General features: G+C 36.5%; 1 protein-coding gene across 1 annotated transcript in view; it reads left to right on the forward strand.

The window, feature by feature from the left end:
- Positions 1-12,900, forward strand: part of rell1 (RELT like 1) — a 30,131-nt gene extending 17,231 nt beyond the window's left edge. Inside the window, exons 4-7 of the mRNA XM_079866776.1 lie at positions 205-256; positions 8,214-8,459; positions 11,216-11,351; positions 12,197-12,900. Coding sequence (XP_079722902.1) covers positions 205-256; positions 8,214-8,459; positions 11,216-11,351; positions 12,197-12,220 — 458 coding nt within the window. The 3' untranslated portion in view covers positions 12,221-12,900. The remainder of the gene's footprint in view (positions 1-204; positions 257-8,213; positions 8,460-11,215; positions 11,352-12,196) is intronic.
- Positions 12,901-14,808: the final 1,908 nt, after the last annotated feature.

Consider the following 14,808-nt stretch of genomic DNA (forward strand, 5'->3'; position numbering starts at 1 on the left):
TGTGAAATGTGATTTACACTAATATTTGTAATGTGTGTATTGATGGCCTGAAGCTGCCCTGTGTCCAGTGCGATTATGTGCAACAGAAGGCAGTCTGCTGCTTTCATTAGTCTGAAGAATCCAGTCAAGCAAATGGTTCTGCATCTGAGGCTGTGCGAATTTAAGAAGTCATTTAATAAACTCTTTCTCATTCTCTTTCACCAGCCAACTCCGATGCACTCCAAGCCATGGTTCAGGACAGTATAGACTCAGAGGGGTGAGTCCTCCTTTATGTCTTTCTTATACTTGTTATTTGTGTCTTCTGTAATGGTGTTCTGAACAAGTAGTTTTGATAATCGCATGTACATCTGCAGTTTTAATTTAGTTGTTCATAATTTGTACAGATGGTGTTTTGAATTTGTTTCAAAATCAAATCATATGCTTATATACTCATAGCCACACACACACACACACACGCATCACTGTTTCACTGTATTAGACTTCCTTTGATTTTACATATAAAGTTAATGGTATAAAGGATATCATCGCCTATCCCAACCCCTAAACCTACACACAGAAACGAGCAAAACTCTAGATTTAAATAAAAATATGTTTTGGCTGATTTATAAGCCTTTTTAACTAGTGAGGACCAGTAAAATGTCCTCACTAGTCAGTATTCATAATATGGCAATAATGGGACATTTGGCTCTCGGTAAAGTACACACACGCGTACACACACACTACAGTGGATTCAAAAGTGTATTTAAACCAGTGCTATTTTAGGTTTTACTCTAGTTTTATTCATATTTTGAATTGGCTTTTATATTTTTAGTATTCATGTTAATTGTAGTATAATTTATAGTAATTTCAAAATGTGCTTTTGTTTTATTTATTTTTATTTATTTCCAGTTAATTATTGCAACTTCGTTCAATTTATTGCCAAGGCAACATTTCTAATTTTAGTTTGTTTTTCAACTTGTTTTTTTTTTTTTGCTTTATTTAAATTAACAGAAATGTTTTAATAGTTTTAGTCTTAGCTAATGATATTAACCCTGATTTAAACCTTTTTTGTTTTTACGTAAATGACATAAAATGAAGTTTAAAAAGGGACAAATAAAATACATTTTAATTACTTAATTGAACTTATCACTCAGTTTATTATGCTGGTAAATGAATTCATTATGTATTCAGAGTATTTTTTAAAAGCACGGTAGCATACTTGATCACATGATTCACTAGCAAAACATTCATGCTTGTTTTACAAGTGAACCACAGCTTACACAACTCAAAATGTGTTTTGTAAAGCAGTACCTCATCCCTCCAAAAGATGGCGCTGTCACTTCTCAAATAACGGCAGCAGCAAAACAGGACAGATTCGTGTTGAGGGATCGAGGTGGTTCTGTCTGTCTCATATGTCACATTGTGGGGAAAATCACCATGAAGCAAAGAAGCATCAATCACTGACAGTGCTGCAAGCCAGAATAAGATCCAGGAATGATCTTTCAAAACCACATATACAGAGGAGTCATGAAATATGAGTCTGGGTGGAGCAGTCTCCACCCTGATACATAAAAGAAATCAGTTTTATCATGCTCTATTTTACCGGCATCATGACATCAGTTTATAGATTGTGACAGTTCAATACCTGGTACTATGACTTATATCATCAAGATCATCTTTAATCTGATCACTGGATGAGATTACAGATAAAAAAAATTGTGACATTGCACTTTTTTTCCTTATCTCAGCTATACTACGCCATATTCCTGAAACATTTCAAAATACATGAGTGAATGTTTATTCATCCTGAGATGTTATATTTTATCTTATCTAATTCAAAGTCTTGCACATCAGTCGCTAGATTAAAGGGATCGTTCACTCATAAAAAATGAATGTTCTGTCGGTCACCGTGATTTTGCTAAGTAAGACATCTTCCTGGTTCAACATATTTTGTTGATCCTGGAATAACATTCCTGTCCCAAAATATAGTCCTTACCCTATCCCTACCCCTAATCCTAACCCTACCAATTTTCCCTAAAATCAGAGGGAAATGATTAAAGTAGGCAAGACTCTAGTTGAAGTAGGGAACTCTAGTTGAAGTGTTGAAGCACCTCAACTAGAGTTCAAAAGGACCATGAAAGTATTTTAAAAGTGGTCCTACTGTAAATGTGTTTTTTAAGGCTTCTGATTTTATATGATCGTCCTTGTTCACTGACAATCTTCCCCTCCAGTGAGCTTTTAACACAAGAAAACTGCTGTAGTCTGATCAGTGAGAGCACCTGAATGAATCATTTCGATAGGTTCAACCAATTCATTAAAACGTTACTTTTTTTTTTTTTTTACAGATTTTTCAAAAAATATAATTTACTTTGAATATAAAAATACTACAATACTAAAAATATAAAAATAAATTACTTGATACCTTTATGGTCCTTTTTTATCCTTCTTGAGGCTTGGATATCCATTCGTTTTACATTTACATCCATTACATTGAAAAGCTCAACCAGCGTATTCTTCAAAATGTCTCCTTTTGCGTTCCATGGAAGAAAGAAAGTCATATGGGTTTGGGAACAACAGGAATGGGAGTAAATGATTCTCATTTTTGGGAATTCCTTTAATACATTATTTCCCCCAAATGTCCTCTAATTTTGTGTGTGTGGTAGGTTTTTTTTTATTTTTTATAGTTGGTCTGAGCATTCATGTGAATACCAGATTTGGGTGAACAATGAGGTCACTCTGCTTGAGTCTCACACGCTGTATAAGTAGCAGAGTGAATTTGCTTCAAGTCGAGAATGAGACTGATATAAAGAAGAGCAGAGCATACGGAAAGTGATAGGTTTAGAGCAATGGAAAAGGGGGAAAAAAAGGAGAGGTGCTCCAAATGATCCAGGGCTTCAATGGGGGAGGAGTCTGGGGGTGTGGCTTATGAGTGGAGGGGTGGAGTTTGCAATTTAGATGTTACTTGCAAATTTTTTGTTAGGATACACGGCTATAATGGGAAAGATAGTTTTGCCGCTCCCAAGCTACAATTCCTAATTTAGAGTAGTTCAACTACAGACAATACCCTTCTGAAAAAGTAGCTAACTACTCTGAAGCTACTTAAAGAGACAAAATTTTATGTGCATAGTTATTTGATTACGGTTATCAAATTACAAATAACAATGTATAGATAAAGTAATGTATTTTGCATTTATGAAAAGAAGTTTAAAATGCATTATTGGATCATTGTGCACTGTTCAGGATATTTCTCTCTGATCCACATGGAGATGCTGAGAAAGGCAATATCCCACATACTCGGAAGAATAGAAACAAAAATCCCTCCATATGCGCAGAATTATTTTTATTTTATTTTTTTAAAAACTGTAAAGGGGAGAAAAGCAAACATGATAGATCACATTTTTCTCATCCATTGTTAAATTAAGTTCTCGATGATGCTAAATCGCTTTGTTTTAATATTAAAAATGAATTGGACTAATAATGATTCTACAAGAAAGTACGCAGAACCCTGTACTGTGCTATAGCAACAACATATTATGCGTGCACTCCACTGATCTATATAGAATGTAATTATGTAGATCAGTGGTGCACTCTCATATTTCAGCAAAACTTTTGCATCGTACATTCAGTTTAACAGCATTGTTAAAGGTATACATGTCAAAAAATTCGTCTGTATTCGTCTTTACCTGCGGTACATAGTTGTTTACAAGCTGAATATTCCAGGATTGTTCTCAGTGGATATTAGGTAAATATGTCACTTCATTCAGACCAGCGCTCTTTTTCTTTACCATATCATTGTATATCTCTGTACTGTTTTACCACACCCAGCATTTCAGTGCTAGAGTAAACAAGATGAATGATTCAGACTTATTCTCGTACTGATTTGGATTGTTCTGCTTACTATTTGTCGCATACATTGAAAAGAACGGACTTAAAAGTGAATCTTTTGTAGGCATCTTAATGATGCAGCATTTCATTTCACTACAGGCTACATGATTGAAAAAAAAAATAGCTTGCTACTGAAAACGCTAAACTACTTTAAAAGTAACGTCAGTCCTGTCAAGCTACTAACGTTGCTACGCGCAGCTACTCCCCAGCACTTTCAGCAAGATGGTGTAGTTTCAACATTTACCAGCAGGGGCTAACGGGACCATGGCAACCAGCAGAACCCTGACTCCCTAATGACTGCATTAAGGGGACAGGACCATTTGTGTTTCTAAATGATCAAACTGATCTTGCACTGTTTAGTTGTTGCTCTCCATTGCTAAACAAACCGAAAATACGTAGAGTGTAGTGTGCGTTTGCGTGTGTGTCTCTTCCTCTTTTATGTTCCTCATAGTCCCTCTTGCAGGTGACAATTGAAGTATCTTTGTGCTGCTCTTCCCCTGCCTCTCGAGTGAGGCACGCGCACACAGAGCAGAACAACGTCCCGCAGTGTAATGAAGACAGATAAGAGAAGACCACTACATTTCCCTCTTTTAGTTGGCAGAGTGGAAGGACAAAATAAATAGAGGGAGAAAGGAGAGAGGAAAAGACAGATAAAGCAGCAGGGGAGAGAGTCTGCCTGTCTAAAGTAACAGTTATGCTGCATTTGCTAGAATATAATAGAATAACTGTGAAAGGTGAAGCTTTTTTCAGGGTTGCTTAAATGCATTCTTCTATCCTGCTTTATTTTGTGGTATAGAGCTCAGCAAATACTGTATACTAGATATCAAAAATATTGTAGCTATCTTAAATATTTTAAATATTATATCTTAAATATTGTTATTTTTATAATATATATGCATACATGTATGTACACACACACACACACACACACACGTCTGGTTCACTATCTTTGTGGGGACTCTCCATAGACTTAATGTTTTTTATACTGTACAAACTGTATATTCTATCTCCTTACACTAATCCTACCCATCACTAGCCGCGTTTCCATTACAGATTTGCGCAAATGTTTTGCGCTATTATCTAAATATCGATAAAAAACTATTGTGAAATGACGGCGTTTCCATTAACCGATGTTATGCGACTAAAACATATTTTTTTCTCTCGCGATAAGTCATTCCAAAAATCACGGCAACGGACGTTGGTTATAATATCACAGCCACCGCATTAGACATTATTATTATTATTAATGGAAGGAGACGTGGCGTGTTATCCAAGCATTAATGGCAGGGAAAGACCCCCGAACGACACATATAAGGAGTTTCTGTCTGTTTCGCCCTCATTTCTGCTCCGATTGTGGCATTTCTTTGAGATTTAGAATCCAGTATATAGGCTAATTATTGTTTCTTTTATGAATTTAATAAAGAATTCTGTCTCGTATTCTGTCCAAACGATCCATGTAGGATACTTTTGTGTCTATTTGTTTTTCCTTTAACCTCTAATTGAAAAACGAAAAATGAACGGTTGTTGTCTTTTTAAAACGCAAAGTTAAACACCAACATTTTAATTTGAACTGGCTACACACAACTGCTGTGCTTTGTTTATGACTTTTTGCCCCTTTATTAAACATTTAAAATATTCACAAATTAATATGGAAAACATGTCGATTTTACTGGTTTTCTAAGGCCAAATTAGAAACTGGAATTGATGTCTTTCCCGCAGTGCTGAATGAGAAGAGCCATTAATATAATTAATAAACTATTGTTTTCTAAGTGTCGGCTAAATTCACATCTCCATCTCCGCTGTTAAGCAGATGCGCTTTTAGAGAGAAATGCAACTTTCATACGGATTAGCCTACATAATCAGAGGGTATTAGCTTTCGATTCGAATTTGTTCGTTTTAAAGTGGACATTTCAAGCTTTAGCCTACACAGGCTATATTTTGTTTCAGTTCTCGCGCTCCAGTTTACGGAGATCATGAAAGTGCGTCTGATTGTTTCTTTTATTTTACAAAAGCACAGCGTTTACTTGTTATTGTGAGTTTACACAAATAAAAGTGGTTGAGAATAATGTATTATTATTTTCTGTATTAGATTATTTCTGTATTATTATTATTTAGTATTTTAAGTTGTTTCCACTGTTGATAGGAAAATGCAAGTGTTCGCGGCCGCGCCTCCGTGTCATGCAGTGCGCGCTCCACGCTCAGCTTTGTTCCTTTTTTGCATAAAAGCGTCTTCTAAATATAGCCTATTAAATGTTATAATAAAATAATATACAATTATTATTATTTGCGTAGCTATACATGGACTTCAAACACACTGCGTCTTCTAAGTCAGGTGACTGTAAATGCGCAAAAACTGTTTCCATTGCAGTTTTGCGAAATATTCCTTTTTCGAATTGTCTGAAAAACCACCTCATGAGAGCGTGTAAACTTTTTTGCGATAAATGGGAGTTTTTGCGAAATTGACGTGTTTCCATTAAGCGTATTTTCAATTCGCAATTTCAATTTGCGCAATTTGAAGGGTAATGGAAACGCGGCTACAGAAAACTTTCTGCATTTTTACATTTTCAAAAATATATAATTTAGTATGTTTATTAACCCATTTCCCTCATGGGGACCGCTGGCTGGTCCCCACAATGGAGGTGATCTCAGGTTTTACTATCCTTGTTGGGGACATTTGGTTCCCACAATGTAATATAAATAACACACACACACACACACATACATATACACATGCGTATATACAGTAGTGTTAGAAGACGGCGAGCCCAAACAGTCTTAAAAATGCTAACAGTCAAAGAAAAGCTTACTGCGGTCCTAAAAGTGGTCGCTTCAAAGAAATTGGCAGGCAAGTGTGTCAGTATGTAGCTGAAAAAAGCAATGAGGTGTTACCCATAACCAGAGCCGTCATCCAGCTGAAGGCACTGGAAATCGCCAAAGAGCTGAACATACCCACCAGCGATGCCCCTTATTTCTCATTTCGGCTGCGTACTGACACACTTGCCTGTCAATTTCTTCGAAGCAGCCGCTTTGATGCGGCGTAAGAATGATGCAGCGTAATAGATTAGCATTACGCCACAGAACAAGTCTTGCCTGGCGCTTGCCCTCTGACTTCATTCAGATGAATGAAAGAAATCAGGGAGAAACAGCTGTCTTTTCAGCGCTATGTGATCGGCCTAAGGAAAAAACATTCACATCCCCTGGGTCAGATAGGTAATGTGGATAAAACACCTGTGCTTTTTGACATGCCTGCAACTGTCACTGTACATACAAATGGTGAGAAATCAGTCATTGTGAAATCTACTGGAAATTAGAACTACATGTTATGTTTATGGTATGTATGTTTATGGCATTTCATTTCAAATTAAAATATGAAAAATATGCCATATGATTTTATTTGAAAATAAATTTAATTTTCTTTATAAAAGACAAGATTTTCTTCCAAAAGATACATCTTTATAAAGTGGGTGTCGTCTTATAATCAGGGTAATCTTATATTCTAAACAATATATCTGAAACAATATTTTGTACATGGTAATAAACAACATGTCCCTAAATATGGTGTTATTTAAACTTTTACACTACAGATTTTTAAAAAAGTATTTGAAAGTCTCCTAACAAGGCTTCATTTATTTGATAAAAAAAATGTAGTTCAGAGTGTCTATTTAGGTGAATCGATTCAAAACGCATTCATCAGCATAATCACTAAATTTTCACTTAAGTCTCAACTACACTACCATTCAAAATTCAGTAAGGGTCAGTAAGATTTTTTTAAAGAAATTAATACTTTTATTCAGCAGGATGCCGTAAACCCACCAAAATTGACAGTAAATAAATTTTCTTTGAGATTTTTAGTTAAAAAGATTTCTATATCAAATAAATGCTTTTCTTTTGAACATTATTCCTATTAGAATGAAAGCATATTAGATTGAAATTAAGTAAATCTAGATTTGCCATCACAGAAATAAATGTAATTTTAAAATGCATTAATAATGAATCAAAACATACCAACTGTGATGCAGCTTTTATTGAGATTGTAAACAGATGCTATAAAAATATTTAATGATAATACCCACGAGTCATGATTCAAGGACTAAGCTAATAGCTAGTATAAATAGTTATTAGCATAAATATTTATTTTGTTTAAATAGTGTGTGAAAGTGTGCATTATGCTGATACACATTTCAAATAATAGTTTTTCAAGATTTCAAATATCAAGTTAGGCACATTGTGGGCCACATTAACCAGCGCAGTGTTTTCTGTTGTACACAACAAATTTTGGCAACTGTAACTAGGTCATCTTGGGTATTTCATGCAGTTAAGCTGATATTTTTCTGTTTAATTTTCTACAGTGGCCCTGTGACGCCAACTTCTCCAAACACACCCAGCAGCCCAGAGAGCCCTGCTCTGCCAGGGTTGCCGCCCAGCACAGCCAAACACACCTGCAACCACCTGCACACCATCGGAGGAATGGGAGGACATAAGAATATCTGCAACCGCTGCAACCAGAAAAAATGGCCTCTGATGAGACGCTCGTCCAGCAAGAAACTGGAGAGACGCAGTCACCTAGGAGAGGTCACCGTGCTGTCTGTGGGCAGGTGTGTTTTACTTGCAGAAACACTGAGGGTGCTCCCGTCAGGGTTTTTGGGGTAGATTACCGATCACTGGAAACAGTATTGGCCTATACCTATCACCGAAATAACTAATACTACATGATAAATAGAAGGCTTACTGGGGTTATTTAGCTATTTTTAACAACAACAACAATGCATTTTAAGTATAAAAAAAGTAAGTGATGAGAAAGTATCATGAATTGACAACGCTTTTATTAGCAAGCAACATATTCCATTCGATTAGAAACAACTTAGTGCTTAACAAATATAGCTTTTCTGTGAAATATGAAGAAAAAAAAACAGAACAGTCTTTATCAACAAAGTAATCTTCACTGTATGAATTAAATATAGATTAATCCTACTAAGGGCCAGATTTACTAACAGCATGCGCCAGCGCAAACCCTCTTTTGGTGTCAAGATTTACATAATGCATTTGTAGAAGTTTCCATTTCAGACACAAAATGTATGGGAGGAGGGTATTTAAATTAATCATGCAAGGTGATTTACTAAGGTCTGCGTTAGTCACTGCTGGTTACTGGTATTTGTGCTATTATTTACCACCCCCAAAAATGCATGTCTTATACCAGATGCAGCTCTTGGTAGATTGCATTGTTCATTATGGAAATGATCTGACTGCGTCTGTGTCCTTTAATTTGCGTGTTGTCAGTAGATCATGTGCAGAACTTTCCACTCCCATCTGTGCTTTTTTAGAGTTGCACTCACACACCAGTTTGCCGTGTTTTGTATATCTGGCTCTAAATCTACTAAAGAACAGTGAATTATTATTATTATTATTATTATCATTATATTTTTATTAACGTTGATACAGACGGCAGCAGGTTTATTGGGCTTCTGTCACTTTAAGACCTAATGCACATATCTATTATACTGCTACACATGCAACTTGTTTCCCAACTGTTTGTTCATTTAAGACATAACTGACTGTGTTTAAGCAAATACTCACCAAAAAACTAGAGCCAAGAAACTTTGACATATTTCTGTATGTATTTGACTATTTTGACGTGAACCTGAAGCTTAAAGTATACTTTGCTTCTCCGTGTTCCACTCTATCTCAGAGTGCGTGCACAAAAGGCGCTTTAATTCAGATTCAATAACTCTTTTATTATCGAGCACGTCCTTCAGTTCACCAACATAGACTGCATTTTACAACAATCGCTGATCTAACTGATTTGGACGTTAAGTTTTGGCTTTCAGGGAGAAACGAAAGCACACCGTAGTGAAGAAAAGGAATGCGCTAAAATCGTACAGCTCTAGTTCTGTATCGATGCTCAGCCCTAGCAGTTTTAGGGGCTGTTTACACCTGGTCATTTCATGCGTTTTCTCAGATTGGATAGCTATCCGATCGTGAGAAGACCAGGTGTAAATGCCCTCCGAAACGCATTCGAGACGGATTTGAATCCGATCGCTCTTCCACTTCAGGAGGTTTGTCTGGGCCGCATTCCAGACAAAACTGGACAAGTGTAAATCCATCTGGTTGTTGAAACCACATATGGAAATTGTACTCCTCCCAAAAATGCTAAAAAAAATAAACGTGTAGGAGCGTGTTATAGGCTATATGTTATAGCCAGATATGACGACGCTACTGGAACACGCATCGCCGCAGATGTGAAGCTGAGCATCTATTCATTAAGCCAACGTGCAAACTATCGCAAATCAAAGTAAAAGTAAGTCGCAGACGCTTAACACACAATCATCATCATTAAAAGTAGAGAAACGAAATGATCTTACCAGGGCTGTTTCCGCTTCTCTCTTATTGCGGTCTTTGATTTTGAAATTTTAGCTGGTGATCAATAAAATGCAGCTCATATCTGTTGCTTTCGGTGACGTGCACTCCATTAAATCTGCATATAGCGCGGGAATTGAAGATCAGATTTAAATCCGTTTCGCAAAAACACATTTATGTGACCAGGTGTAAATGGAATCGTTTTGATAAATCAGATAGCTATCCGATCTGAGAAAACGCATGAAGTGGCCAGGTGTAAACAGCCCCTAGTGACACTAATATATTACAGGTCTTTTTCTGATGCATGTATATTTTTATACAATAAAGTAGATATTTGTTGTAAATATTTCAGTCATTACAACTAAATAGTTTTTAGCATGTTAATAGATATGACAGTGTCAATGTATTTGGTCTTGGTGGTCTAGATCTGCTACAAGAGCAAGTGTGAAGTTGATCCTGCCAATAGATGCACAGACATGTTGCTGTTAGCTGCTGCATGAATCCCATAGCAGATCTAGACAGGTGGAGCTGGGGACGTAGAGGGTTTCAGAGGACCAGCTTACAGCAAACATTGAACCCGATTATTTAAATGCTGCAGAATCAACAGAGGCCAATTAGCTTGTGCCATACAGTAAATGAAGTGATCGCTAACGGATTGCATATAATGCCTTTACATTCAGCCTGTGCTATCTGGAGTTTCATGACTAAACAAGATATTTATTAATCTGTATATTTGTTGAATATCTGCCAGTTAAACTTTAGAATGACTGTCCATTCTTCGATTTAGTCTGCGCCTTTTTTTTAATTTACATTTTGGTCTATATGTCTACATCACTGTGCACAAAGCAGGTCCATATAGAAATGCTTTACTGAGCCTGATGTGGGAAGAACTGGACTGGCCCTGGCTTTCTGCTTTTGTTCAAAATGTGCTAAATGGGATTCAAGTCTGGGCTTTGTGCGGACATTGCTTTCATTACATCTTCCTTTCTTTCTCTAGATTCCGGGTGACAAAGTGCGACCCCAAATCGGCCCGTGAAAGGCGGACGTTGCTGATCACTGAGCCCAATGGTAGTGTCCCCTCTTCACCTTCTACCACTGACCCCCCTGAACACAGCACAGGAACACAGTCACAGGTGAGCGGCTTTAGTGTACAAGAAAACATATTTTGCCCGCGGATGGTATGTCATTCCTAAGGCCATGTGTCCACCAAAAAGCATGGTTCAAATCGGTCATGCGTATTTGCTGCATTTACGAACAGAAAGCTGCTCGGTTTGAAAGTGTGAACTACATCATTACACTATTTAGGGCCCTATGAAATCGGTTTTATTTTCTCCCAAAATCCGTTATTCCTGTTTTAATTTTTCTGGATTCGTTTTTTTTTTTTCATTACAATTTTTTTGGTTCAATAAGTAATCAAAAGGCATGTCTAATTAACCCTAAAAATGGCAAGACCATAAAGAGAAATCAGAAAATAAATGTATTGCTATTTTCCATCTTCTTAGGACACAAATACAATTGAATGATTTTTTTTCTTTTTTTTAAATGTTTGTATCCCCCATAAATTCATAAAAAAGAGTGCTTGTTTGGCAATGCTTGTTAACAACAGAAACGGAGTAATCAAATGTAAAAATAAAACACTGCTTAGTTTTCACTGTATGAATTAAATATATATACTGATTCTTATTTAAGCAACAAAAGTTATTCAGCCAAGAGCAGTGAGTGATTTTCTCTGTCTTTTGTTCATGACCCTTGTTATTGCAAGCCGTTGCGGTATGCATATTCCGATAAATACATTTGCGATATGTCGATATATTGTGCAGCCCTAACGGAAATCATAGGGCCCTAACTATTGACGATAAACATTTTTGCCTGCGCATTTTTGCAGAAATTTCTCTAATCACCTTAATGCACGTTAAGCAAACTCTACAGTTTATCAAGTGATAATTTTACCCTTGTTTTGTGTGTCGTTTGTCTTTAGGAGAAAGGAGACAGTGCAAAGTGACATCTGTATAGTTCTTCTGTTTCTCAGGTGACATTTTAAAAAGATTTTAATCGGGAAGCCACACTTCCAAAGAGGAATTTAGAGAGTGAAAACGCCTCAAACTGTGATGATAGATGTGGTAATGGAGGAAAAGAGGATGATGAATGCAAACCCTCCTATCCGTCATGTGGCGCGTCGATCGTGGAAAGACGGCAGAAGCGGTTTTATATACATTAACCTGTCACTATGCCAACCCACCTTTCTCAAACATCCTCACTTCATTATCAGTGGTGGATGGCATCATTTGTGCTTGTTAATAGCTATGAGCGTGTCAATGGTTAATCCAACCTGGCGCCATGGTGAGATCTTCGGTATGTGCCTCTCTGGGCTACTTCCAGGAAGTGGAAAGTTTTGTTCGAAATTTTTCTTTTTATTGAAAGCTGTGATAAACACGGAAAAACGGAGCCATGAAACATCTCACTGGTTACAATCCAGAACAAACTTTTTTTCTTAACCTACCATCGTCTTAAATGGACTGGGCTTCCACCTCTTCACTAAATACAACTTTTCACCTTTTGTTTTTTTAACGACTTAAATTGTTTTGAAAACATTTTTCTGTAAATCCATGAAATTTCACATTTAATAGATTGATCAACCTAGCACACCTTAACTGACTGGAAGTTTGCTTGTTGGTGTATGGACTAGTCTGGGTTTAGAGGACCGCGATCGTTTCACTAGTCTGCCGAACACTCGACGGTTTAGAAATGTTAAACATTCTTAGTTTCATGATTCAGTATAGCTTGCATGTGTCCAACATCAACATCAATCCCACGCTCTCTCAAGTCTATAGCACATAAATTAATATAATGTCCGGCGTATACAATAGATAAGACTGTATCCTTCACTATACTTAACATTATTGTTACCTTTGGAAAAAACAAACTAAAAAAAAAAAAAAAACTGTGGTTCCTCAAAAAAAGAGAGAAGTGTCCTTGCTTTAGTGCCAAACATAGGCAAAAATAAAGGACTTTTAATAGTTCTGAGCATTTTAATCAAAACTAGTTTCCAATAAATAATTTTTTTAATGTACTTTTTCTTTATGTTGATATAGTGCCAGTGATTATATTTTGCCTTGTTCTCGTTCAAGCACTATACAGGTGAACCTCTGGATGTTGGAGGTTTTCTTGCTCAATACAAATGAGCTTGTTGAAGTGCTGGAATGATTCACTTAAATAAGATGCCCATAGCCTTCCTGATCAAATTATATTCAACTTAAATCTCAATGTGTATTGAAATGGTCACTTCAAGTACCGTAACTTCTTAAACCCACAAGAATTTAAGACATTTAGAAAATGTGTAAAGAGAAACAATAAAGAAAAAATAAAATGAGTGAGAATGTACTGTTAAATTTTATTGAAAGTTTTGTACCCAGAATTTATACATTAAAAAGATTAAACTAACATCGGACTGGTTGTTTTGCTGCTGCTTTCACCCGAAAACCACGTCATCTCCATGCTGAGCACGAAACAACAGTTTCCCACACAGAATGTACTTGCTATTTTGCTACACTTGTTGGTGTAGCTCAAAGGTAATGGCTTTTTAAGGATTCTTTGAAACTTTAACTTCTGCATGTCCTTCAAGCTTTCTCAGCACAACAAACTCTCAAAGCCTACATCCACAGTGAGACCTGAGAAGTCCTTGGACGTGTAGTACGTTTTCTAGAGCTGGACTGGGGTTAAAGATCAGCGAGGGGCTGTTAATAGGTGACTGGTGCAGCACTAATGACCTTCAATGACCCAAAACTCAGACGCTGAAGGCTTTTCTTTCCCATCTCCCTGTGACCGCTGCCTACTTACCCATGACCTGTTGGAAAGTATGTGACTGAGCATCATATACACTGTTTTATTTGTGTACTTTATGCATCAGGGTATTTCTAAGAACAAAGTAACATTAAGCAACAAGAATGTGCAGTAACCGTGTGAGTCTGGAGAATATAAATGGTTAACCTGCTGTAGAGTATTATTAGTCTGGATATGTTTTGGGATTCGTGAATCATTAACTCAAGCCCACACAGACTTTAAAGAGACGTGTACACTCAGCAGCAGATTTATTCTGGTACTTTTATGTTGTCCGTGCTGCATGTACAAACAGCTGGACCTTTGGTGTTGATCATTTGTGTTTGGCTTTAAAGGAGACTGAATTTTGGTTTAGTTATTGCACAAATGGTGTATTCAACTTCTAAATGTTACTTTCATTCAGTAATTGTTTCAAATTGATCAAAAGTGACTGACATGTTCAATGTTACAAAAGATTTCGATTTCAAATAATTGCTGTTCTTTTGAATTTTCTATTCATCAAAGAATCCTTAAAAAAGGATCATTTTGCTGCACAAAATCATCGACAATGAAACAAAAAACAAACTGATGGATTTTTAGAAATAAAAAATGACTTATCTCGCAGTTACCAGAAAACGGAACTGCAGGACTAAAATCTTTTGAAACAAAGTTCACAATACATTTAATAGTATACACAGTCAAGCATGGCTTATTTTCACCCTTACGCTCATCAGAAAATAAGTGTTCATAACATCTGTATCTTAAGCATGTTTT

Source organism: Squalius cephalus, assembly GCF_949319135.1.
Source record: "Squalius cephalus genome assembly, chromosome: 3".
Taxonomy (NCBI): domain Eukaryota; kingdom Metazoa; phylum Chordata; class Actinopteri; order Cypriniformes; family Leuciscidae; genus Squalius; species Squalius cephalus.